Source organism: Triturus cristatus, chromosome 8 (assembly GCF_964204655.1).
Source record: "Triturus cristatus chromosome 8, aTriCri1.1, whole genome shotgun sequence".
NCBI classification, from domain to species: domain Eukaryota; kingdom Metazoa; phylum Chordata; class Amphibia; order Caudata; family Salamandridae; genus Triturus; species Triturus cristatus.
This window is the reverse complement of record NC_140591.1, coordinates 1660112896-1660139297: the sequence shown is the minus strand read 5'-3', so window position 1 is coordinate 1660139297 and position 26402 is coordinate 1660112896. Positions and strand designations below refer to the sequence as shown.

General features: G+C 47.8%; 1 protein-coding gene across 4 annotated transcripts in view; it reads right to left on the bottom strand.

Annotated features, from left to right (window-relative positions):
- LOC146808505 (transient receptor potential cation channel subfamily M member 2-like) overlaps positions 1–26402 on the bottom strand; it is a 2014188-nt gene that overhangs the window by 862116 nt on the left and 1125670 nt on the right. For all 4 annotated transcript variants that reach the window (XM_085623584.1, XM_085623586.1, XM_085623585.1 and 1 more), the window contains one exon: positions 17905–18037. In XM_085623584.1, coding sequence (XP_085479710.1) covers positions 17905–18037 — 133 coding nt within the window. The remainder of the gene's footprint in view (positions 1–17904; positions 18038–26402) is intronic.

Here is a 26402-nt window from a genome sequence, read left to right as displayed (position 1 = left end):
CCGTGTCAAAGGCTGCGCTAAGGTCCAGGAGGATCACTGCCACTGATCCCCCCCGAATCCAAAATGCACCTTGCCTCCTCGATGACAGCGAGGAGAGCAGTATCCGTGCCTTGGCCAGGGCGGAACCCCGTTTGGGAGCGTCGAAGCAGTTTATTTGATTCCAGAAACTGGGACAGCTGGGCGTTAACTAGTTTTTCGGCGATTTTGCTGATGCCCGGAAGGAGTGAGATTGGCCTATAGTTGGCCAGAACAGCGGGGTCCAGGTGAGGTTTTTTAAGAAGGGCTTTGACCACCGCCTCCTTCCAGCTAGGAGGAACGATGCCTTGGGACAGCGAAGCATTAATCAGATCCAGGACTGGAGAGACAATCGCTGAGGAAATTGATTTGAAGAATGCTTTCTTCTCAATCCCTATTCATCCTGATAGCCGATATTTGTTTGGCTTCACTTTGAATAATCGATCTTTTAGATTTTGTAGAGTTCTCCAAGGGTATGCAGAGAGTCCTAGTATTTACAGCCAAGCATTGAAAAGACAACTTGATTCTTTCCCTGTGCCGACTGGAGTAGCTATCATACAATATGTCGATGACACCTTGTTGGCATCTGATACGCCTGAACAGTGTGAAGACGGAATGCTGTCATTGCTTTCCTTCCTTGCATCACACCATCATAAGGTTTCATGGAAGAAATTGCAATATTGTAGACAGAAGGTTGCCTATTTAGGTCACCTCCTGTCTAAGGAGGGACGTGCACTTACACCAGATTGCATTCAAGCCATTTTAGACACATCAGTGCCCTGTACTCCGAAAGATGTCCGTGCATTCATTGGTCTTACTTCTTTTTGTAGGCAATGGATTTTAGGCTTCTCACACATTGTGAAACCTTTGTTGGTTCTTTCGACTAAAGACACTCCAATGCCCCTTCCATGGACGAATGAATGTCAGAATGCTTTCCATCAGTTGCATCAAGCTCTTTGTTCTGCACCAGTGTTAGGCACTCCAGATTATACTAAGACTTTTACACTCTATGTACCTGCGAGAGATGGGTGCGCACTCTCAGTTTTAGTACAGACATACGGTGACTAGCAACGTCCTTGTGCATATTTTTCAACTGTTTTCGATCCAGTTGCTCGTGCATTGCCTTGGTGTTTCTGTTCTGTCGCAGCGGCACCTGTGTCTATACGTCAAAGTGAAGGGATAGTCTTGTCACATAGACTGTTAGTGTTAGTACACAATGCATTGGATGCCCTCTTGAACCAAACCAAAACACAGCATTTAACTAGTGCTAGGTTGACAGGATACGAATTGATACTTTTGGCCCCTCATATCACTTTGAAAAGATGTTCAACCCTGAATCCAGCTACTTTGTTCCCATACCCAGCGACTCAGTCTCAGTCACAGGAGCCTCATGATTGTATATTCCTTACTGAAGAACAGACAAAGGGTCATGTCAATTTGCAAGACACGCCCCTCTCAAATGTTGATGGGGAACTGTGGGTTGATGGGTCTTGTTTGAAATTTCCAGATGGCACGACATCAGCTGCATATGCAATTACAACACTTCAAACGGTAGTTGAGACAGCTCGTATCCCACAGAAGTCAGCTCAGGCAGCTGAGCTAATAGCTTTGACACAAGCGTGTGAACGTAGTACTGACTTGTCTGTGAACATTTATAAAGATAGCCGCTATGCTTTCGGAGTGGCTCATGATTTTGGGTTACTCTGGAAGGAAGAGGCTTTCTTACATCCCACGGAATGCAAATAATGCATGGAGAATTGGTGCATAATCTTCTGACTGCCTTGACATATCCGAAGAAAATAGCAATTGTTAAATGTAGCGCACATAAGAAAGTGACCGATAAAATAGGACAAGGCAATGCCTTTGCAGATCACACAGCCCGTGAAACTGCAATGCAGCGAAGCACCACATCCATGTACGTAGTGAAGTCACGGGCTTGCAGGGATCTGCTTCTGCTGAAGAACTTGAGCAATGGTCTAAAGAGGGAACATTGGACGATGAGGGCTGTTGGCGATGTAAAGACATAAATAGGTGGAAGCTGCCCACAGCCTATTTACAACCTATGATTCATATGGCACATGGGCCGGCACATGTTGGAGCTTCCTCAAAAACGAAAGTGCTTGCGCAAGTTTGGGAGCATCCAGAAATTGCCAGCACAGCTAAAAAGACAGTACAGTCCTGCTTGATTTGTCTCCAGTACAATACTGGTAAAGGGACACGAACCCCTACAGGAAGGTTTGCTACACCAACTGCACCTTTTCAAGTTTTGCAAATGGATTACATCCAGCTTGAACACTGTAAAAATCTGAAGTATGTCTTAGTAGTGGTATGTGCCTTCAGTAAGTGGATAGAGGCGTATCCTACGAAGGATAATACAGCTCTTACTACAGCAAAGGTGCTTCTGAAAGAATCCTTTCCCAGATTTGGTGTTTGCAAACTTTTATGGAGTGATAATGGACCCCATTTTATTGGGCAAGTTGTTGAATATGTCCTGAAAGGATTAGGGATTAAGCAGAAGTTTCATGCTGCCTTCCATCCACAATCAGCAGGGCTAGTGGAGAGATACAATGCTACTCTCAAGTTGAAGCTAGCTAAAATACAGGCTTCCACATCCTTGAAATGGCCTGATGCATTACCTTTGGCATTGTTGTCCATTAGATCAGTGCCACATTCACGATCTGGTCTTACACCATATGAGGTGGTATTTGGAAGGCCTATACTTATTTGGGGAATTCCTAAACCACGCCCCATAAATGATGTACCATGTGTTTTGATGAGTGACTACCTATCACAGTTGACTGACAGTTTGATTTCTAGTCATCAACAGGTTAGAGAAGCTCTTCCTGACAGGTCTGCAGGTGAGAGTCATGGACACCGGCCTGGGGACCATGTAATGGTCCAATCCTTCCAGAGGTCGAGCAGCTTGGAGCCCAGGTGGCGCGGCCCAGAGCAAGTAATCCTTGCGACGAGAACTGCGGTTCGAGTGACGAACAGGAGGAACTGGGTTCATTCCACCCACTGGAAGAAGGTACCGTCTACCCTGGTGGAACCTGCTGCCCTGATCGACCATTGAGACATCCTGGATACAGAGAAAGGCCAAGTCATATCACCTGAAGAGCCTGCAGAAGTCTTCCCGGACCACACGATCCCTGGTGTATCCCGATACCAACTGCGACCACGGAAAGAAACTTAATTGTCGAAAAAGACTGGTTGAGCAACCGTTCTGGGTTAGTGAGAGACTGAGCTGAAGAGGGCGGGAACTTTTGGGGTAGTGACACCCATCTTAACCCTCAGTGAAGAAACCAACGACTGCCAAGGACTTTAGAGCTCCAACGATTTTTGTTACTTTGAAAACAAAATGAATATGCCTAAGGAGAAAACATCAACTGCTGCAAGAATTTGTGATAAGAAAATAATGTGTATTGCTGGGTTTATTGTCACTGTGGTCACTATGGCAGTGATAACTTGGGTTGTAGAGGAAGTGGCTCTTGTTCGACAAGTTCTGTCTGCCACTACTCCAGCACCCATTGAACACCACTATTTTACTCTCACTTACCATGAGCAGAAGCATAGACAATATTATCTGAACAATACGTTCATCCAGATGCTGCACCACACGCACAACGCTACGAACAATACTGACTGTTGGGTGTGTGGAATGATGCCAGCTCATCAGAAAAAGGGAGGAACACCTTTCATTCCTCTTCCCTTTTCCCATAATGGCTCTTGTCAAGTCTGGTTTGCACTCCTATTTGCTGCTCCAGATATTACTGAAATGGCCTTAGGGAGACTGAACTATCACCTTAATAAAGTGTGTTATCCTGATGAAAAAGGTATTTCATAAGCTAAAGGGACTAAATGGGAGTGGGAGGGTACCGACCTGGAAATACTTCTACACATTATGTTTACCCAAATACACAAACTACTAGGGGTAATGGGCAATTTCTAATAGCTGTCACTAGAGCTCGAGCAGATTTGTGTGTGAGCAGTGTTGGGAAAATTCCAGTAGGAAGAAGCAAAGGTACTCAGGTTTTGACCATTGTGGGTAGTAACAATAGTAGTTTCTCGTCTTCTCATAATACGTATTTCATCTGTGGGAACAAGGGATACTACCATCTACCTGTTGGATGGTCGGGAGTCTGCTATGTGTCCTTTTTACTACCTCCTGTGTTTCTGGCACCTGCATCATACCACAAGGACTATCGATTGTTTAAAGACAGTACTAAAAACAGATACAAAAGAACAATAAGTAATGATGAGGTGGACCAGACTGACACTGCACTACAGCAATATGTTGATTTCAATTTGGGACTGTTCTTCTTTGTTGGTGCTGCCTTGAACAGCAGGAAAATCAGATGATTGACTTGTGTTGTAGAAGCTGCGACCAACCAGACAGCTATGGCACTTGGAAACATCACAGAGGAACTGCAAATTGCAAGGATGGTAGTGCTCCAAAACCGTATGGTCCTAGATGTGGTCTTGGCTGATTGATGTGGTGTATGTCGCATCATCGGAAGCAGCTGCTGTATATACCTTCCGGATCATGCCCCTTCAGTTTTTGATGCGAACTCCAAACTGCATACTGCTGAAATCCACCCCGATACTGGCACATGGACTTTTGCGAGCTGGTTTTGGACATTACTTGTTACCTGGGTCTGGAAATTGTTGACAGTCCTGTGTATACTGTTTGCAATTCTGCTGACATGCTGCCTATGTATACAATGTGGTCCAATGCTTTGCTCCATCTGCATTACTGCCTGTACACCAGCTAAACGAAGTGTTGCACAAATGAATGCCCAGCACATATTAGACAACGAAATTGATCAATTGATGAAAATCGATGTACATGACATATATTTAGACTCCTCTGGAAGGTGAATGTCTTCAGCTAATGCTAAAAGGGTCGTCTGTGGAAATTTGGCAGAGATCGATGTTAGCATTTAGCTGAAGCCATCTTGTTTCCGGCAGCCATTTTGTCTGCCATGTGCTCGCCATGTGCTCTTTTCTTCTTCTCTGTCGTTTGCCCTTGTGCCTTGCTTAAAGAATTGGCTATACTTAGATTCTGCTACTCTGCACATGCGCAGAGAAATCTGTAGCTGCCCATGCACCTGTTTAGGTCTGTTACTGTTAGGATGTTTCTACTGAAGTCAGCAACTGTTAGCTCCTCCTTCTTTGTTGACTGTGCATTTCTGTATGACCATTTATGTATGTAACTCTCCTATGTGTGCTTGTACCTTAATCAATATCTCTTTTGACATTTCAGTTTCCGTGCCAACTTCTATTTACTGGTCTGAGGACTTGTGTGCAGAGAAGGAAGAACCCCTAGCACTGGTAGGCCTTGCTGAGGCCCACCTCTACAGGATTCGCAAGCATTCTCAATATAAACACATAATCGATGTTTGTCCATTTACCTCACCCAACAAATGTTTGTAGATCCTTGGATTAACAACTCTCCATGGTCATTATGTTGCAAAGGCCTGTGTGTCCAGGAGCTTCATATTTTCAAGAGGTGGAGCAGTCAATATTCAAGGACTACAGCCCACCTGACTAGCACCCAGCTTGGCATTAAAATCCCCGGCCAGTATTACATAAAAATCCCTGAAATGAGAAAGCGATGTAGCCTCAAGAATTGATACCGCTCAGATTCCTAAACTGAACTGTAAAAATGTACCAAGAAGAAATGGAGATCACAAGACAAAACCACCCATAAGATCTGAATCCTCTTATGGCTAATGGGGATTGGTACAACCTTCAGCTGTTTAGCAATACAAATCAGAATGACAAGGCCTACATGTGGTCTGTGCCCATGAGAAGGGAATTCTGGAACATTGTAACTTTCATACCCATCTCATACTACTGGCTCCTAGGCCCAGGTCTCCTGCAGCATGAGGACATCAAACTGGATAGCAAAGTAAAGCCAATCCAGATCTTGAATCTTGTCCCTAATGCCTGCAAACTTTCAGCTAAGAACCCTAAGTGCCAACCCTATATCATTGGTAGATGGAGATTCATCAATCATGCATTGTTGGTGATGAACAAAGAACTGGAGTAAAAACGCTAGGACTACTGATATAGAGAGAGCCTGAGGGCTGAGTCAATCATTCTGATCAAGGTTGACTAAAGGGAAAAACCCATTGGCAGTCTGCACTGCAAACTGGTCCGGAGCCTGAAGCTTCGTATTAAAGAACAAGTTACTTACCTTCGGTAACGATGTATCTGTAAGAAACATTAGTTAGTTAGATTCCGCACCTTAGAATATCCCCAGGCGTCAGGCTGGATCCGTAAAGTTTTTTGTAGCAATACCCCTTGCGCGTCGCTAGGCGTCGTCTGCGGCTCCGCGTCCGTCGTTGGCGTCGTGCGCCGGAATGACGTCGGAGTACTTAGACGCCACCCTCGCGCGCTGACCTCAGTTCTTGTACATAACTTTCCGCGCCAGGAACGCAGAGCCATGGAAGAGACCGACACTGGTGCCAAAAATCTAGGGCCCTGAAAAGGATAGCCTTAACCCTAGATGTTGGTTCACAGAACGGGGAGGATGGGTGGGTCGGTGAGGAATCTAACTAACTAATGTTTCTTACAGATATATTGTTACCGAAGGTACGTAACTTGTTCATCTGATAGAAACACGTTAGTTAGATTCCTCACCTTAGAATAGATACCCCAGCAATACCAACCCCGGTGGTGGGTCTGCGAACCAAGATCACACCAGAAAGTCCTGGAGAACAGAACGGCCAAAGAAGCCATCTCTCCGGACTTTGCTGTCCAGGCAATAGTGCTTGGCAAACGTGTGCAGTGAGGCCCATGTCGCCGCCTGACAGATGTGCTGCAAGGGAACTCCCCGCCCCAGGGAAGTAGTCGCCGCTGTGGCCCAGGTGGAATGGGCTCTCAGCCCAACAGGAGGGTCTTTTTTCCCCAAAGACTAACAGACCTTTATACACAATACGACACACCGAGAAATGGTCCACTTGTGTACTGCTTTCCCCTTCTTAGCACCTACGTATCCAACAAAAAGTTGGTCGTCCACCCGGAACTGTTTGGTGCGGTCCAAATAAAAGGACAGCGCCCGTTTTGGGTCCAGACGGTGGAGCCTCTCTTTCTCTTTCGAAGGATGCGGAGGCGGAAAGAAGGTGGGCAACGTAACAGATTGCCCGATGTGAAAGGCGGTCACCACTTTCGGTAGAAAAGAAGGACGAGTTCAGAGGACAACCTTGTCCGGATGAACAGACAGAAAAGGAGGCTTAGATGACAGAGCCTGGAGCTCACTCACCCGTCTAGCTGAGGTGATAGCTACCAGGAAAGCAGTCTTAAGAGTCAGAAGACGAATGGGACAATTGTGAAGAGGCTCAAAGGGAGCGCACATTAGAAAGGTCAAGACAAGTTTCAAATCCCACTGCGGCATTACGAAGGGGACAGGAGGGAACATGTGAGTAATGCCTTTGAGAAAACGCGAAACAACAGGGGACTTGAAAAGAGAAGGCTGATCAGGAAGCCGTAAGAAAGCAGAGATTGCAGAAAGATAACCTTTCAAGGTGCCCTGAGCAGAGCCCTGCTGGGCCAAAGAAAGAAGAAAGAGGAGAACCTCAGAAAGAGGGGCGGAAAGGGGATCCACAGCCTTTGCTGTGCACCATGCCACAAATTTGTTCCACCTGCAGGCGTATACCGTTTTTGTGGAGGGACGCCTGGCTGCCAGAATCACATCGCAGACTTCAGGAGGCAAGTCAAATGGCATCAACTGTCGCCGCTCAATCTCCACGCATGGAGGTGGAGGCTGGACAGGTTCGGGTGGAGGACGATCCCCTGCTGCTGCGACAGAAGGTCCTCCTGAAGAGGCAGTCGTATCGGAGGATCGATTGACATACTGAGTAGCTCGGGATACCAGTACCTTCGTGCCCAATCCGGAGCCACTAAGATGACTTGGGCCCGGTCGCGCCTGATCTTCTTCAGCACTCTGGGCAGAAGTGGTATATGCGGAAAGGCGTACAACAGACCGCAACTCCACTTGCGACAAAAAGCATCTCCGAGCGAGTGCCGCCTTGGAAATTCCACGCGCAAAACTGCTGACATTGCGCGTTCTCTTCGGTGGCGAATAGATCTAACCAAGGCTCTCCCCACCGCAGAAAGAGACCTTGCGCCACGTCCGAGTTCAGACGCCATTCGTGATCCATCGCGCACCGGCGGCTGAGTTCGTCTGCTCTGGCGTTCAGAGAGCCTGCCAGATGTTGAACCACCAGGATGATGCCCTGGGGTTCCAACCATGTCCAGAGGCGCAGAGCCTCCTGACAAAGGGTCCACGACCCCACCCCGCATTGTTTGTTGCAATACCACATGGCGGTGGTGTCGTCCGTGAACACCTGCACAACACTTCCCCGGACAGAGGGAAGGAAGGCTATCAGTGCAAGCCGGATCGCTCTCAGCTCCAAAACGTTGATATGGAGCTGAGTCTCCGCCGGAGACCAGAGTCCTCTGATCTCCGCCTCTCCCATATGGCCCCCCCATCATCCCAGGAGGGACGCGTCCCTCACTACTACATGCTCCGGTTGGGGTAGGGAGAGGCATCTGCTGCTGACCCAATCGCGGTCCATGAGCCACCACTGCAACTGTTTTGCAGTGCCCTCCAAGATCAAGACATGGTCGGACAGGTTGCCACGATGCTGGGCCCACTCAAACTTCAGGTCCCACTGCAGAGCCCTCATTCGCCACCTGGCGTAATGCACCAACAGGATGCAGGAGGCCATCAGCCCCAGAAGCCGCAGCACCAACCTGACCGCAACCCAGGATAGAGGCCGAAAGATGGGAATCAGAGCCTGAATATCCCGGACCCGCTGTTCCGGAGGATAGGCCCGGAACTGCGCCGAATCTAGAACCGCTCCGATAAAGAGGAGCTTCTGGGAGGGACTCAGGTGCGACTTCGGCACATTGATGGAGAACCCCAGCGAATGCAGGAGGTCGGCCGTAGTCTGGAGGTGGGAGACGACTGCTGGAGCGAGCCCGCCTTCAACAGCCAGTCGTCGATATAGGGGAAGACTGGAACCCCTGATCTGCGCAGATGAGCTGCGACCACCGCCATCACTTTCGTGAACACCCGAGGGGCACTGGTGAGGCCGAAGGGGAGCACGGTGAACTGAAAGTGCTCCTGACCCACCGTGAACCGCAGGTAACGCTGGTGGGCCGGCAGGACGGGGATGTGAAAATAGGCGTCCTGCAAGTCCAACGCTACCATCCAGTCTCCAGGGTCTAGGGCAGCCAGAACCTGAGCTAAAGTGAGCATCTTGAACCGTTCCTTCCGGAGGAAGGCGTTGACGCTCCTGAGGTCCAAGATAGGGCGTAGGCCCCCTTTGCCCTTCTTGGGAACCAGAAAGTAGTGGAATAGCAACCACAACCTACTTCTGGACCAGGAACGCGCTCGACGGCCTCTTTGGCCAAGAGGGACGTAACTTCCTCCCGCAGAAGATTAAAGTGATCCCCCAACATACAGTGGTACTGCGGTGGCATGGCTGGCGGGGTCGTCTCGAAGGGGAGGGAGTAGCCCCTTCGGACGATTTGCAGCACCCACCTGTCCGACGTGATGGAATGCCAGAGGAGCAGGTGATGGCGAACTCTGCCGCCCACTGGCATGGAATAGGCCTGAAAGCTCGGACTAGGAGGGCTTTGAGGCGGATGCTGCCAGGGTGGATGTGGACTGACCGGCACGTTGTCCTCCAGTACCGCCTCGGCGGAATCCACGTCCGCGACCGTGTGCAGGTTGGTTCTGCGGCCGGTGGCTAGGCGGACGTGAGGAGGCGCCCGTTCCTTGGCCACGAAAGGGACAAAAGGCTGACGTTTGTGGCCGTGGGGCCGAGAGACCCAAGGACTTTGCCATAGCCTGGGGGTCCTTGAAACAAGCCAGCGCACTATCCGCCTTCTCACCAAAAAGGCGAGTGCCATCAAAGGGCATATCCATGAGGGTACTCTGGACATTGCCCGAAAAAGACGTGTACCGCAGCCAGGCGTGACGCCACTGTGGTGGAAATCGCCCTACCCAGCGAGTCTGTTGTGTCAAGTCCACACCGTATGGCGTGTCGTGCTGCATCTCGCCCATCAGCAAGCATCTGGGTGAGTCGTGTCCGGGCCTCCTCCGGGCACAGGGGCAGCAAGTCCTCCACCGCATCCCACAGAGAGTGGGAGAAACGGTCCAAGAGGCAAGCGGTCTTCAAAGACCACAGTCCCAAACTTAGGGAAGAGAACAGTTTCTTTCCGAACTGTTCCAACCTCTTGGATTCCCGATCCGGAGGTGCGGACGGGAAGGAGGATTGGGAAGTTGAGGCCTGGATGACCAGACTCTCGGGGTGGGGTGTTGGGACAGAAAACTGGGGTCTCCCGGAGCAGGGCGGTGGCGCCGGGCCACGTTCCGATCCACAGGAGGAACTGTGGAGGGCTTGGATCAGGTGCCCTGCAGAACATCGATGAGGGCCTCATTGAACTGCAGCAGAGGCTGTGTGGAGCTTACTGACGGTTGAAGCACCTCTGTGAGGATGTTAGTCCTCACGGCCACAGCAGGCAACTCCAGCCCAAGGGCTTCGGCCTCGATGCGCAGCACCACTGAAAAAGCTGCACCTTCCTCCGAGGCCACAGTCGGTGGAGAGATGAAACAAGCGTCTGGGGAGGTGTCCAGACCACTGGCATCCCCCAGTTTGTCTGCCCAGTCCTGCGAAAGCTGGGCCTGTCTGGTCAGAGGGTCCTCAGACCCCTCCCAGTCGCCCCAGTCATCCGATTCCTGATAAACAGGAGGAATAATCGGAGCCGGGCGGTAGATGAATTGCTCATCCATCGGCGTCAGGTGCGGCGTTGAGCGGCGCCGCGCCGGCATCAGGCCCAGACCAGGGCTAAACCAGGGAACGGCGTTGTCTGGGGAGATCCAGGCCTGGATCCCTCAGGGACCTGCGGCATTGGGACCGAAGTCATCGACGGCGCCGGAGCCGCCGGCACGCGAGGTCGCCCAGTCGAGCCCGCGGGGCCCGAAGGCGCGCTGGCAGGCGTCGACGGCGGAGCCAGGCTCCTCATGGCCGAGAGGAAGGCACTGACCTCTGCCGGAGTCACGTCAGTCCCAGGGTCCGGTGGGTATGGGGACGGACGCGGCTCCTGCGGCTCTGATGGAGCCACGGGGGTGGGACCACCCTGACACTCGGCCGAGTCGCGCGACCGGCGAGGGGAGTCCGAAGAGCGGTGTCGCCTCTTGGATTTCTTTGATCGCTTCGACTTACCCGAAGACTTCGAGCCCGACGAGCGATGATGGTGTCTGCGGCTCCGCGACCAGTCCTTGGACCTCCTCCTGGACCGTGAGCGGCGAGGAGCCGAGTGCCGAAGCTCGAGAAGCTTACGGGACCGCTCCAGCCTAGCTTTTGAGGTCAGGGCCTGACAATCGAGGCACGACTCCGCGTCGTGATCGGCCCCCAGGCAGTAAAGGCACTGGCGATGGTGGTCCATCACCGAGATCAGTTGATGACACGAGTCACAGGCTTTAAAACCAGGCATTCTACCGGCACCAGAGTCGAGTCGACAGAAGACCAAAAAAAGTCAAAAAGCTTAGTCAAAAAGTGACTAAGGGGTAAACTCTTCCCGGATCGGCGCTGTCTGGCGCGGAAAAAAGAAGAACTGACGTCAGCGTGCGAGGGCGGCGTCTAAGTACTCCGACGACGTCATTCTGGCGCACAACGCCAACGACGGAGGTGGAGCCGCAGACGACGCCTAGCGATGCGCAAGAGGTATTGCTACAAAAATCTTTTCGGATCCAGCCTGACGCCTGGGGATATTCTAAGGTGCGGAATCTAACTAACGTGTTTCTTTCAGATCATGTCTGATACGAGCGGTATTGTATATGTATTTAAGAATGTGTGTTCAGGACTGTTTGCACCTTTTCAAGCAGTCCTCGGAATAATCCCAAACTTCGTGCACTCTGTGTTTGGCGGACTGCCGCTTCTTTTAGCACTCGTTGCAGGGATCCTGTTTTTATTCCTACTGCTGCGATATGGCAAGCCAAATCACCAGCGACACCCAATTCACCATGGAGAGAGCTCTGCTGGCGATGATGTGTCGTGAGCACATCGTCCAAATTTTGGGTTTACCTCGTCTACGAGTACTAAATACCACATGGTTTCTGTCATTCAGACCAATCTGGCAAGATTGCATCTTACCTGTTCTACACTGCCTGCTTTGCGGTGAAGAATGCATGCTAGACATCTGTCTAACACTCCCATCAGTCATGCCTACGGATGTCGGTACTCTGCTGGACCCAGTAACGGCCCATGCTTTGTGTTGTCCCCAGCGCTTACCAATCCTGATGACGGCATTCATTGAGATCTCACAGACGCAAATTGCTGCAGCTGAGGTACAAGAGGAAACAACAGGCATGCAGGCAACATCCGATATGAACATTGCTGATGCTTCCAATGCTGAAGGCGAGGGTTCACATATATGTGCAGTTAGTCTTCTAAATAAGGTATTCCAACTCTCACCTACAACGGTAGACAACTTTTGGTCTACAGAAATAGAAGATTTCATGTTTTCTCCAAGCCCACCCACTGACTTTTAATCTAGCACACAGTGTACTGAAAAACTCTGAATTTGACCTTCATTTTTTCACAACAAGGGACTAAAACTTGGAACTTTTTCCTATGATTAATTTTTTGCTCCAAATTTGTATTTTTTATTTTTTGGCACAGTAATCTGCTTATGGTAGAACTATTCATAGAGAACAGAATTCTTTGAAATATTTCCAATATGTCACCTTGTCAACGAAAAATGATTTATGTAATCTGACATGAAATGGTTTCAGCCCTTTTTCTTCTGTATTTACAAGCCATTTCATCATATGTATATATATTTATGATTCATTGATGTAGCATTCAAATGTCAACATATGCTTAGAATGAAACATTGCTTTAATATGTACAGCACCATTGCATTTTATGCGTAGCAACAGTTTTAATGCATTTTTAAAAATGTATTTTAGACATGTTTTCAGCACTTCATGTGTAGCTAAATTTTAGATATGTTTAGCATGTTTAGGATTTAGTAATTTTGTTTATACGAAACTGGAGTGGGTGTTGTGTGTCGATTTAGATACCGTATATAGGTTTCCCGGTTTATGCACTTATATAGGCACAATTCCCTTTGTCCTTATTTAGGCATAGAAATCCTACCCTTATTTAGGCATTTTCCATGCTAACCAAATACAGGCATGGTCACCTACATCCGTCCAACCACGTCACAACGAGTTCTTGGAAAACCAGACTCTTAAGCCTTTAGGACTTCCCCTTTCTTGGGTTATTGATTTCTCCAAGAACTCATTTATTATGCATGAACATCTATTCCTTAGAGGTTCATTCATGACGTTCCTCTGCCTGACTTTTACGTCAATACTGGCATTCCTAAACACCTTCAAGGTATAAATATACCTTCACTTGCCATGGAAAACCACGGTACGGTCCGGCTGCACGCTTGCACTACGCGGCTCGCCACGGCAAGTTCAGAAGGAAGTTGAGTCCCTGCCAGACGCACTGACCAGACGCTGTCATCCTCCTCACAGAGAATCCAGCTCCAGTGTTTCTGACTCCCCTTGCGGGGTGTTAGAGATCGAGACCCGGAAAGAGATTCCAATCTCTCTCATTCTAAGGTATAGAGCGGAGTAGAACGCAGAGGGACTTTTGGAAAATCTTGGCAACACCAAACTAAACTATAGCTAAATTTGACTATAGAAAAACAGCACCTACTTCTTACCTCGTACTACACTTAGGTGAGGTTCACTGGGCTAGAACTAGCTAGAAGCACCAGATGAGTATTTACATTTTAGCCTGTGTTATTTATGTATGTATTTTTATGAATATATGTCATAGATACAAACCATGCTATTGCAGTATTATTTTAGCTTACTGCTAACGCTGTATGTATTATACTTCGCATTCTGTCTTAATATTGTAGCAGTTCATATCTCTTGCATGAGAAATAAGACTGTTCAATAAACCCTTTTTATTGAAACGCCCGTCTATTTCTGTGTAAACTCTGTAGAAACGAAGCATGCACGATTGACTGAGTGAAACTGTTATGTATTGTTTCCACGATTCTGAGACTGTTCCGATTCTAAGGGAAACAAAGTGGTCATGTGTAGGAGAGTAGGATCTGCTTCACATGGGTACCCCCACTTTTTGCTGGTGTTTCACTGTTTTTCGACTTTAGTCTGGCTGTGGCCCTGTTAATCAGGACCACAGCCTAGCTGCTTCCTCTCTAAAATGGTTTCCATGTACATTAGGTACATATCTAATTGGATTCTGGAGTGCCTTATAAGCCCCTAGTATATGGTATACTATGTACCTAGGGCATAGGTACCTCAGAGGCCTACCAGGGGCTGCAGCATATATTATGCCACCCCTGGGAAGCACTCCAAAATGACACCACAGGTTTGCTACTGCAACCTGGGTAAGGGTGTGCTTGCACCCCTTACTGTGATATAGGCTACCTATATCACTACCTTATACAGACACATATAAACCTATAAGCCACTCCTATGGCAGGCCTTGACAATCCTGAAGGCTTAGTTTTGTGTGAGAGGGTGCCCAAGCATGAGCTGAACCCCTCTGCAGCATTCGGAAATACTTCCTTATGCCTGTTCTGTGATACAGCCATAGCATATACTCTTAAGTGCATTATAACCTCGCGGTAAATGCCAACTTTAGAATGGCTCCATCAAAACATGTCATGTTTGGTGTCAAACGCTTTGGAATACTACCCCCCGCCAATCCTGGCAGCGGGGGTAGCATTCCACCCTTCTAGAGGGAGAGACATGTTCACACTGACTTAACCTGGTTAAATCCTTTCAAAGCCCTGGCATCACAAAATGGATGCCACAGCCACAGACACTGGTCTGGCCTCCTGCTGCTGACCGAAACTCCGGCAGGGGAGGCCTGGACAATAGGTTTCCTGTCACAGGGAGGTTTAACCACCTCCCCAGACAGGCAGATGTGTATTGGGGCAGGGTGGATGCATTCAGTGAATGCTTTTGAGACAATGCCCGGTGCAAACTGGTTGCAGGGGCACTCAGCCCCTGCTCTGGCGCGAAACTGGACAAAGGGGAAGGGGTGTAACCACCCCCACTCCAGGCCCACCCATAGGTGGAGCCTTAGAGTTAGTCCATCCCTTAAACTTAGTATAAGTATAGGAACCCAGTCCCTAAGACTTTAGATTACCCTGGACGAACCTCTGAAACATATATCCTGGACCTTCGACTTTCTATCACGACTAGAAGACGGAAGAAATCTCCCTTGGGGTCAAGGAGTGACTCCCCTGCTTGGCAGGCACCAAAGAAGCAACTGACCGGTCTACATTACTGAAGCTCCCGCTGGACGCCGATGTCTCTGCATCACCAGAGGTGGATTTCCAGACTTCGCCGAGGCTACAGCAAAGCTGAGGCCCGTGGCTATCGTGGGTAACTTGGAACCGTGAACCCTGGACACCGTGAACTTTTGCAGCAACAACACCTTCCTGGTCATCCTCGAAGTTGTGCTTTGGGCTCCGAGTAGCCCCAGCCTTGAGCACCTTTTGCACCGAAGATTGTTGGCCTCCACTCCACGAGTGACCCGTGGGCCAGCTCCAAGTGCGACCGCTCGAGGCTCCTTTGCGATTACTAGCTCATTGGCTAGCAGGTCCCCACGAAGGCAACTCCACTTCTACTTGTGCTTTTCTGGTTGCTCCAGACTTGTGCTTACTTACCCTTACTGGGTGAGTCCATCAGACCTTGCTGGCCTGCACCGCAGTCCTTTCTCTGATTTCCTGAGACTTGCCGTTGCCAAGGCTTGTTGGGTCCTTCCTGGTCGCCGACACCGCAGCACTCAACAGACTTCGTGGGACAGCTCGAATCCAGCTCGTGGACTTCGTCGACACCTCCTGGACCTCTGGGCTGAAGAGTCAAGACACTAGACAACTCACCTGAAGCACCCGACATCTGTGGGCATTGGTCCATCCTGCCCTAGGTCACTGGCTAGTGACCCAGACTCTGTCCCCTCTGCTTTCAGGTTCCTCGCATCCTAGATCAAGGCTTGGATCTCTCCGGACACTTCTCCTCTTCTCGGCAGCAGCAGTTCTTTGCAGGCTTCCATTGGAATCGACGACGTGGCCCGACACCAAAAGACACCTATGCACCTGGCTTCCCTGGGTGAGTTAACTCAAGTACTCCGGTACTCTCGAGGGTGGTAGCCCTAGAACTGTCTAAGTCCAAAAGGGTTTGGTCCTAGTTCGATTTGAAGTGTCCCTAATCTTTAAAATTCCAACCACGACACTCCCCATAGAAAGTAATAGGAACCCGCGGTTGTGTTTCCACACTGCATACAGCTCCCGTGGGTCCCCGACATCCCTACCTTGGGTGGTTCCTTGGGGTCCCAGCGATTCTAGAGGTGATAGGCACCTTGCCTATCTCAGTCGTGGTTCTTATACCACGATTTTAGTATATGGTTTGGAACGCCCCTAGTGCCCAAACGTGTATTTGTGCTTTTACTGATGCTTAAACACTTGTAACTGAAGTACTTCGAACTCCAGTCTCATAAAGAGACTAGAGGGGTGTGATTTATCTTAAATACATATATTTTGAATATATACCTGGTGTGATTGTCTTTTCATTTGATCACTCAAGAGATTATAGACTGGTAAAACAAGCTGCTTTACATTCCTTCAAGACTTAGCCTGAAGGCTGATCTCCATAGCTACCACTAGGATAGCTTTCACATAAAGTTGTCTTTAACCTATCACCATAAGGGGTTGTTTGGACTGATACAACGTGCCCACTAGAACTAGTGAACAGCATATATCAGGCCACCTTCTCACATGTTTATGCAGTTGTCAGAAACGAATCCCTTCTTGTTCATTCGAGAAGTTTCTAGTGACCTCTGAGTTAGCTGGCACACACAAGTAATTAAGTTTAATTTACTCGATAGAGACAAACTGATCTCAGTCCTATGTCAAAACTATAGTGTATATTATTCCAATGCGCAGAGCCTATCAGGAATATAGGAACTACACTACAGGGGGGGCACTATGGATTAAAGGTTTTGGATCTGGAAGTAAGTCTTGGATAGGTTGAGACCTTATTAGGGGACTCGGGCCGTCATCCACCTCCAATGGAAGTATCCCCTCCCCAGGTCAATTTCCCGTGAAATGATGCCAAGAGCCTGCGCCAGAAATGAATCCAAGGTGGTACTATTAGCAGGCTATACAGCAGATTCTTTCAAATATTGTACCTTGCACTTCCCCATGAGACAAATTGGAGTGAAATGGAATTATGTGGGCAGAAAAACAGAGACATCAATGGTCATCAGGCGAAGAAGTGAAATAGGAAAGCCCCCATGGGAAGTCCTACTGGTTCGCAGATGAATGACGGGGGGCTTAACTCCTCCGGCATGATGACGGACCGAAGACGGGCCTGCCCTATGCCATGGTGTGCTCCTTTATGGTGCTGGATCATCAGGAGCAAGGTGCAGGTGAGTGGTTGCAGGGCTTCTGGGACTCGTAGTCCCAGCGGCTACAGTTGGCAGCGGATCGTCCTGCGTCCACCCCCTTGCTGGCTATGCAGATGTCAGATGACAGCTCCCGCACTTGTAAACCTCTCCAGCCTGTTGGAAGACGCTGGTACGCACAGCAGCCCAACAGTTTTTTGTCCACCCTGCCACTTCAAATTGAATCTTGTCTTTCTATGGAAAGTAGTCTGATGCCTATCGTTGTTATGCGCTATATAAAACCATTACATTAATAAGTAAATACACTTTACGTTGTGCGAGTGCTGGCGCATTGCAATAGTAAAATAGGGTCTCTTGACGCTATGAGTTGGAATAATGAGGAGTTGGGATATTAAGTACAGGAGCTTCTCACCATTCTGCTCAACATGATGATCTTGGGCCCAAGGATCCTGCTCAGAGTGAAAATGTGCATGAGACGCAGGCAGAACAAGATGAAGTCCAAAGCGAGGATGACTCTTGCTGCATAAAATGAGGCTGTGATGCATCTGCAGAGAGGAAGAGGAGAACAGGAGTCAGTGTCATTGCAAAGAGGTCTGGGGAACACATGTTATTATTAACTGCCCAATGGTATGGACCCAACCAAACTATACACCCCTCTGGTATATTTCTGGGGATTATGAGCTGGTGATTGGAGGAGCATGATGTGAAGCTAAGACTGCCTTACACCTGATACTATGAAGGACCATGGAACCCTAGGATGAGCCCATTGGGTTGGGTAGCAAGAGGCCCATTTATGGACTCACAGACTGTTGTACGTGTGGGTGATACAAAATAGTCCCCTTGCGTTCCATGTAGGAAAATGTATGCAGTGTAGCATATCTCTGGATTAAGTGTGTGTGTGTATTCATGTGCACAAGCATGCAAAATCTATAGATGTGTTAAAGCATCAGGGAAGCTAACACATCAGCTTGATATGGTGAGAGTCACAGAACTGAAGTTTCACACATCCATGCTCCCTCTTCCAACACCCCTGCAGTACATGAGAAACTACTGAATCCTGCACGCCCAGCTGACAATGTGCAATAGGTCACTGATCATAATAATTCAAATGTGCACCGTGCCCATGCCTGAAGCCTTGGTGTGTGTAAGTGTTGGTACAACTGTGTGTCTGTAGGCCTAAAATAAGGGTACCCCATAAAAGACATTCAGTAATATAGCCTGGAAACTCGCCCTCCTCCCCTCCCCTCCCCAAACGCCCTCCCCCCAAAGCCGGTAAAATACAGTTGTACACAAGATGCAGCTTGCCAATCACAACCCAGGACCATGGTGTCACTGCACCTACTACCTTAATGTAGTATAGAGGTCTCAAAGTTCCTCATTCTACTCATCTTTCCTTTTCTCCTCCCTATCTCCACCCACTCCCCTCTCTTCTACGTCCCCCATTTAATGCTCTCCTCTCTATTTCCTTCTTTAGTCTCTCTTGTCCCCTCTTCTGTCTCACTCATCCTCATCTCCTTCCTCCCTTCTCCCTTCTCTCCTTATTTCCTGTTCCTTTCAACTCCTTTTTCTTTCCCCACTCTGATCATCCTTATCTGCTTTCTTTTTGTCACTCATTCTTATTTCCTTCTCCCATTCTGTCACCTTTCCTTGCCTTCCTCTCAGTTCTTTCACCCTCTCCTGTTCTTTTATTCATTTTCTCGCTTATCTTCGTTGTTCCCTTACCCTCATCTCCCTCTGTACCACTGCCTCAGAATAGTAAACAAAGCCAAGCCCTGGCATGCACTGTGCCTAAAGAAATAAAAAAATCAGAATAGGCGTCCTCTGAAATACCATCAGCTGGTGCAGGGCACACCGGACCCCCACCCATCTCTGGGCCCCGGTGCACTGCACCGGCTGCACCAAAGGTAGCTGTGACCCTGACACACAGTGCAGATACATCTGCATCATCAGGACTACACACAAGTGTCAGCTGTTTGCACCACCAGTAAAAGAAAAGAGACATATGATACCAGGAGTTTTAACAAAACAAAATAGCAGCTCTTAAACAAGCATTTGCAATGCAATAGGTCTCGCTTTTGCGAGAGTTTGAGCTATTGGCATTGTAAATGACAATGTCTTTTATTTATGTGTTTTGAAAACCTGTAAGTGGTGCGTAAACCCGCTCTTTGTACTTATAGTCCTTGCGTACCAGAAGCAGGCTAGCAGTAAAAGAGGCGCAGGTACTGCCAGCCTTGCTTCTCATAAGCAAGGACTACAAGCACGAAGTGCGTGTTCACTCACCGCTTGCAGGTTTTCAAAACATTTAAATAAAATGCATTGTCATTTACAATGCCAATAGCTCACACTCTCACAAATGTGTGACCTATTTCATTGCAAATGCTTGTTGAGCTGTGAGACGGAGGCGGCAGCAGCCATAGGAATGCAGGGATCGTGAAGCCAGGCCTTGCGTTTCAAAAGCAGGGGGGGACGAGGAGGCAGCTGCAGCCAAAGCAGACCTCGGTCTTTGAATGCAAAGCAAATGAGGCAAGATTTACAGCCCTGTTCACAAAGGAGCTCTGTAAACCACGAGCACTGGTCTCTAGTGCTCCACCTTAAAAAAAGAAATAGTGCTCATAAGCTCTGAGTAACAACACATGTAACAGGGGCAGTCCTTGAAAATGGGCGGAGCTTTTAGACCCCATATCATGACTACAGCATGTTTTGCAGAGACAGGGCAAGTGCTGCCTCAGCGATAACTAAAAACTAGGACGCCTTCCACTCAGAAATGGAGGAAGGCTGTCATTGGCAACTGGTTGCAATACCCTCTTCATTTGGTTCAAAGCAGTTTTGCATGTAAAAGTTTGCATTGTGAAGAAGTTCAGTTCGTAAATATTTTTAAGTGTTGAAGGCTACTTTATGAAAGGGGACATGCGGGTGTCTGGGCACAAAGTATATCGATATTCAATAGTCTGAAAATAATATAGCTTTTTAACAACTTTACTTCAAACCCTCTGTGCATTCTGAGCTTTGCCCACTGCTCCCATGAATCCTGTACTAAACTACCACATTCAAAACCAAACCTCACTATGGAAAGAAATGGAAATAACATTTAATTGAGTTGATTTGGTCAGTAGCAGGGGCTTTGGCCACTGGAGAATCCCGAGCTTTCATTAATACAGTGGAGTAATGCACATCTAAGATCTTACAATGAAAAGAATGCCACCTTCACCAAATAAACCCCCGACAATCATTGGATGGAATAGGTACAAACTTCATAGATTTACTAATATTGGAAAGGCGAAGTCGTTTGAGTAGGGAAGTTCTCATGTGTGTCTCCTGCAATGGAATTCCTGCTAGGAAGTTTCTAAACAGAGGCAGTCGACGGTGCAAATATTTTAAATCAAAATTCTGAAATCTAAAATGTAAGTTGGCAATGTAAACTAGGTTGGGTCCTTAAACTGCCTTCTGGGATGGAACATTCATGCTTTTTTAACAGTTGCACCAAGTAATATAAATGTATAAAGATAGTAATGCTGCCAGATGTGTATTAGAAAAGCGGTCTCTGTTTTGAGGTTTAATCTTATGTCAGTGTGAGTGTCCTCTAACTGTACAGCTGATGGATTCCAAACTCTTACCACTAAGATGACACCACACAAATCCTACACAAGGAACACAAAAACATTTTTTAAAGCACTGGCGGAACTTAAAGTAGCCAATGACATTCCATCAGATGCCATACATTATTTGGAGGTATGGATAATATGTTACAATCTTATTTATAGTACCAGGTGTGAAAGTGCCAATATAGAGATTTGTACATAAGCTTTCAGGGCGATGCATGATCAGTTTAGATTCACAATGTATGTCCTGATAAAAGATCATAAGACTATCAACTCTTTCACAAGATTCAGAGGGAGTGGCGATAGATACAGCTCTACACATGCAACATCTAAAGAGCCCCCCTTGAAAGTGCCCTTCTACCAGATACAGCAATCAACAGATTCCCAGCCTTTTCTTACCAGATCCCTACATCCTAGTAGCCTAGATCTTACAAGTGAAAATGGAAATGTGATTATATACAGAGCATTGAGAATCTATCCTTAAAAGGGGTCTTGGGGTAGTGGTAGTAGGGTGTGCACTTGCAGTAAACATATGCATTTGAATTCTGAAACACAACCTCATCTTGCAGTATAAACCTTCAGGAACAGAATGAGGCACTAGGGAACATTATGGTATTTTCTCTCTTCCAGACTAATGCTTACAAATGATGAGCCTTAAAATCTTTGGATATGTACACTGCCACTCGTGTCAAATCATTTTGTACCCAGCCAACCCCTTCCAAATTTGGTGTAAATGCAGTCGCAGCAGTTCCTAAAGCAGTCCTGCAAGTAAGCCTCCCGACAGACTGGCTTCATTTTTAGGTCTAGCATCAGCGCGCATGCACTGTCTGCAAGACCTGTTGTATTCACTATAAACATATAATCTCTGCCTCCTGCATACCATAGGTTGATTCGTGTGTCCCACTGCTTTGCTGGCTCCTCATTGTTGGTGATCCCCATACATCACTTCCAGTTTTCGGTTGGGAGTGCCGGCCAACTACAGTTTTCTTACTCTGTAAGCATTTATGTGTCCCTTTGGGGAGTACTTCTTTCATGTCCAGTCTTGTGTTACATTGTGAGTTCCTCATCATGGAGCCTGCATCATGGGCCGCTGCGCTCATAACTTTCTATTCTACTCATATCTATATCTTTTCTATCTACACTGGCGCTGCACTTCAAGTTTCAGCAAGGTGCCCACTTTCTTTTAAGTTTAATGACGCTTGCTTTCACGTCTGTTTAGCAGCACACGCTTTCATGTCAGTTTCGTGCTTGTTCTTTTCTACACTGTATTTTAACTTTTACATACTCGCGTCTGCTTTAACTTTTAACTACTCAGAGGACGCCCGCTTTCACTTTTAAATATTAAGCGAGACAGCCGCCTTCACTTTATATAAAGGGGGATATTATCAAGGACTGGCGATAACTATCGCTAACCTAGGTTGGTGTTAGTTTTTTTATCGCCGTCCATCGCCTTTTTCATTTGCCTTGTTAGCGACGTATTATCAACACGCCGCTAACAGGCGATAGCTTCTGCGAAAACTGCCGCTAACTGCTGCACAATGGCGATAGGAAAACCGGGAATAGCAGGCAGAATCCAGCTAACCCGCAAATGTGGACTTTGAAAAAATTGCCTATCAGTCCACTAACCATAGAAAAGATGTACAATAAGAAAGTTAAATGCAGATTTGAGCATCCAGGGCCAAGTGTAGCACACATCAACAATCCCCACAAGCCTCCCAACATCCAGGATGAGAGCCTGGATGCCCCGCTGGACTTGCGCCTGGAGCCTGGATGCCTGGATGCCTCGCTGGACTTGCGTCTTGCGCCTGGATGCCTGCTGGACCTGCGTCTGGTGCCTGGATGTCTGCTGGACCTGCGTCTGGTACCTGGATGCCTGCTGGACTTGCGCCTGGAGCCTGGATGCCTCGCTGGACTTGCATCTTGCACCTGAATGCCTCGCTGGACTTGCGTCTTGCACCTGGATGCCTCGCTGGACTTGCGTCTGGTGCCTGGATGCTTGCTGGTCCTGTGTCTGGTGTCTGGATGCCTGCTGGACCTGTGTTTGGTGCCTGGATGCCTGCTGGACCTGCGTCTGGTGCCTGGAGTGGTATTTGGAGTAGCTGTGGAGTCGATGACCCGTGGCAGGAAACAATGATGTGCGACTGCCCTGTATATATCAACGGCGGCCATCTTAGAACGATAAGTATGTCCATTATTACGTTAATGTTGGCTATTTAGAATAAAATTGAGCATTTCTAACCGCGTACAGCGGTCTTACCAACCCACAATTATATTACAATCGTATATGGGTTTAGTGTGCTATACCACGGTTATGGTTTTCCCATGCCTCTAACTTTCACCTAATTGATGTTGTGTCCGTATATTCATTGTTAGTAATGTAATATTTGCCACCATACAGAATAGAACCATGATGTCAGTCCCTTAGTTGCAAAACGTTCTCATCGTGTATCTTTTAGTGAACAATTCTGGCGGTATATACGTCAATTTAGATTATTTAAATTTCTAACATGACTTACACATTGGAATCACCGGTTTTTTTTTATCGCAAACACATTCATTTGAAGTTCAGTGTATCTCTGTCACAGTTAGCTGACATATTTTTTAAAACAATATCATATGTAAGTTGTAAATCTTTATATTACAAAACATTTCAAATTTTAAGGTGCACAACATTCCAAATTATAATATGAATATCCCACTTGTAGAGAATGTATACATATCGGGACATAAAGATATATTCATTTCTTAAAGACGGTATCGTATGTTAGTTATAAAACTTTATATTAGAGACATCATTTCGCATTTTAAGATACATAACTTCACAGTTATGGTATATGAAGAGTCGTTTAACAAATTCATTCCTTTGTATTGATTAAATTTCCTGATTCTAACATTGTAGGATAAAACACTACAGGTAATGTAAACTTTGCTCTCATGATGTCTGAGGCTATAATGTGCCTAGGAAAATTAGGGTCAAAATTAATTCTCAATCCATGTTAATAATATTTAGGATATCGTCATTAGTAATTTAACTACATTTAAAGAAATTGAAGAATTTACTTAGTTGTTTCAATGAACTTATGGCCTTGATTAAGCCTTCCTGGAATAAGATTGGACGCCACAGACCTGTTTTAGGTAATATTAGCTAAAGGAAATATTGCATTTTCTGTTAGGAGCAGATGGGGATATCACTGTTTTCATGAGAAATAATACAAGTTTGGGAGATATGCAGGGTGGGGTTTATCCTACTGAGTAACATTATCAAGGGGCAGGAGAGTCTGTGGGTAATGTGCAGAGAATAGCTCTGCCATGTATACAGAAGTAGTAATTTCCACTTAAAATTGTTGTGCTCGGGCCAGATAAAAAGGCCATGAAATTAAGCTTGCATTCATTCGCCATCATGTTAAAACAGTACAAAAGCTAACAATTGTTAGTTGGTTTTGGATTAATGTTTTCTAGTTAACTCAATGTGCTTATACACCAAAATGTATAAAGTGGCACAGTCCACTAGTATTGGACATGGCCTCCTTGATATGGATTCCCCTAGCTATTTACCTCCTACAAGTCTGTTTGTGCCCAGCTGCCAAAAGGGGGTAAATATTGTCAACAGGAGGTCACCTGTTTAGGTTACCTACTGTCGAAGGGGGCAGGAGACTAGCGTAGGAGACTAGCTCCTGGGCAAATTAAGGGTAAGCGAAATTAAGTAACACATTGTCTTTTTCTCTTGGTTTTTGTGCCTAATATATGTATTATTCTGAGCTATTCTGCGTGGAAAGTACGCAGGGCAGCTTGTTGTTGTGTTCTTTCTCTCTTTCAAGCCTGTCTAAGCTGTCTAGGAACGGCAATGAAACAATTGGTTGGGCTCGCTTTAGTCATTCATTTCACAAGATGCTGTCATATGTACTTAAATAAATAGAGACAAAGCACCTCAGCAGTGCACGTCTATTTGGCTAATAAGTAATACTGTTTGAACAAATTAATAGAATTAACAAAATGAATAAATAAATACGCCATGTTACTGCCCCTCCTGTCTGTAAACTGATGAAATTATGAAAGGATGGTAGAATAGACTGATGTTCCCTTATTTGACCTTTAAGGGGAACTATATGTGTGCTTCCTCAAGTTCCCTCTGGGTGCCTACCTGTAGCCGTAGCTGTCCTGTGTCACCTTTTCCTCGCTGCCTGCTTCCTGCTGTTCCCGTGAACGGGCTTTGCCGGTTTGGACTCCATTGCCAGTAACGAGGGACCGGCCGGGCTTGGCTGCGCCGGCCCCGCACTACTACAATTCCCAGCGACCCCTGGGCCACGACGTGACCAGAACACGCGCCAGGAGGTGCTTAAAGCTCCGCCCAGTGCTGAGCTCCGTGCTTCCTCAAGTTCCCTCTGGGTGCCTACCTGTAGCCGAAGGCTGTCCTGTGTCACCTTTTCCTCGCTGCCTGCTGCCTGCTGTTCCCGTGAACGGGCTTTGCCTGTTTGGACTCCATTGCCAGTAACGAGGGACCGGCCGGGCTTGGCTCCGCCGGCCCCGCACAACTACAATTCCCAGCGACCCCTGGGCCACGACGCGACCAGAACACGCGCCAGGAGGCGCTTAAAGCTCCGCCCAGTGCTGAGCTCCGTGCTTTCTCAAGTTGCCTCTGGGTGCCTACCTGTAGCCGTAGCTGTCCTGTGTCACCTTTTCCTCGCTGCCTGCTGCCTGCTGTTCCCGTGAACGGGCTTTGCCGGTTTGGACTCCATTGCCAGTAATGAGGGACCGGCCGGGCTTGGCTCCGCCGGCCCCGCACTACTACAATTCCCAGCGACCCCTGGGCCACGACACGACCAGAACACGCGCCAGGAGGCGCTTAAAGCTCCGCCCAGTCCCTCGCCCCGCGAGACGCGCGCGGGAAGCGCCGGGCGAACCCCGGGGAAAGGGCGGGCCGTCTGTGGCCGTCAGGGGCAGACAGAGGCAGGGCTGGGCCACCCCTCTTATTGCCGTCAGGAACACACTGAGTCGCAGAGTGTTGACGATCGCCCGGTCAGCGAGAACTGCATTTCCTAGGAGCCTGTGTGGCTGGACGTTGTTGGTGCCTCAGGAGGTTAGGAGGCGCTCTAGGCCACGCCTGCAGCCGTTAGGGGCTGAAGGAGGTTGGGCTGGGACTGTTTTCAACATACAAGGTCACATTTGGTCTAGTGTGAAGTGGAGGTGGGCTGTTTCCTGGAGGCGTCTGTGTTCTTGCTAGTTGTTTCATAGCGAGTTCTGTTTACTGCTCCTGCCTTTCATATACTATGGCTAAAAACAATAGCAAGTGCCTTGCAATGGGGGGTACGGG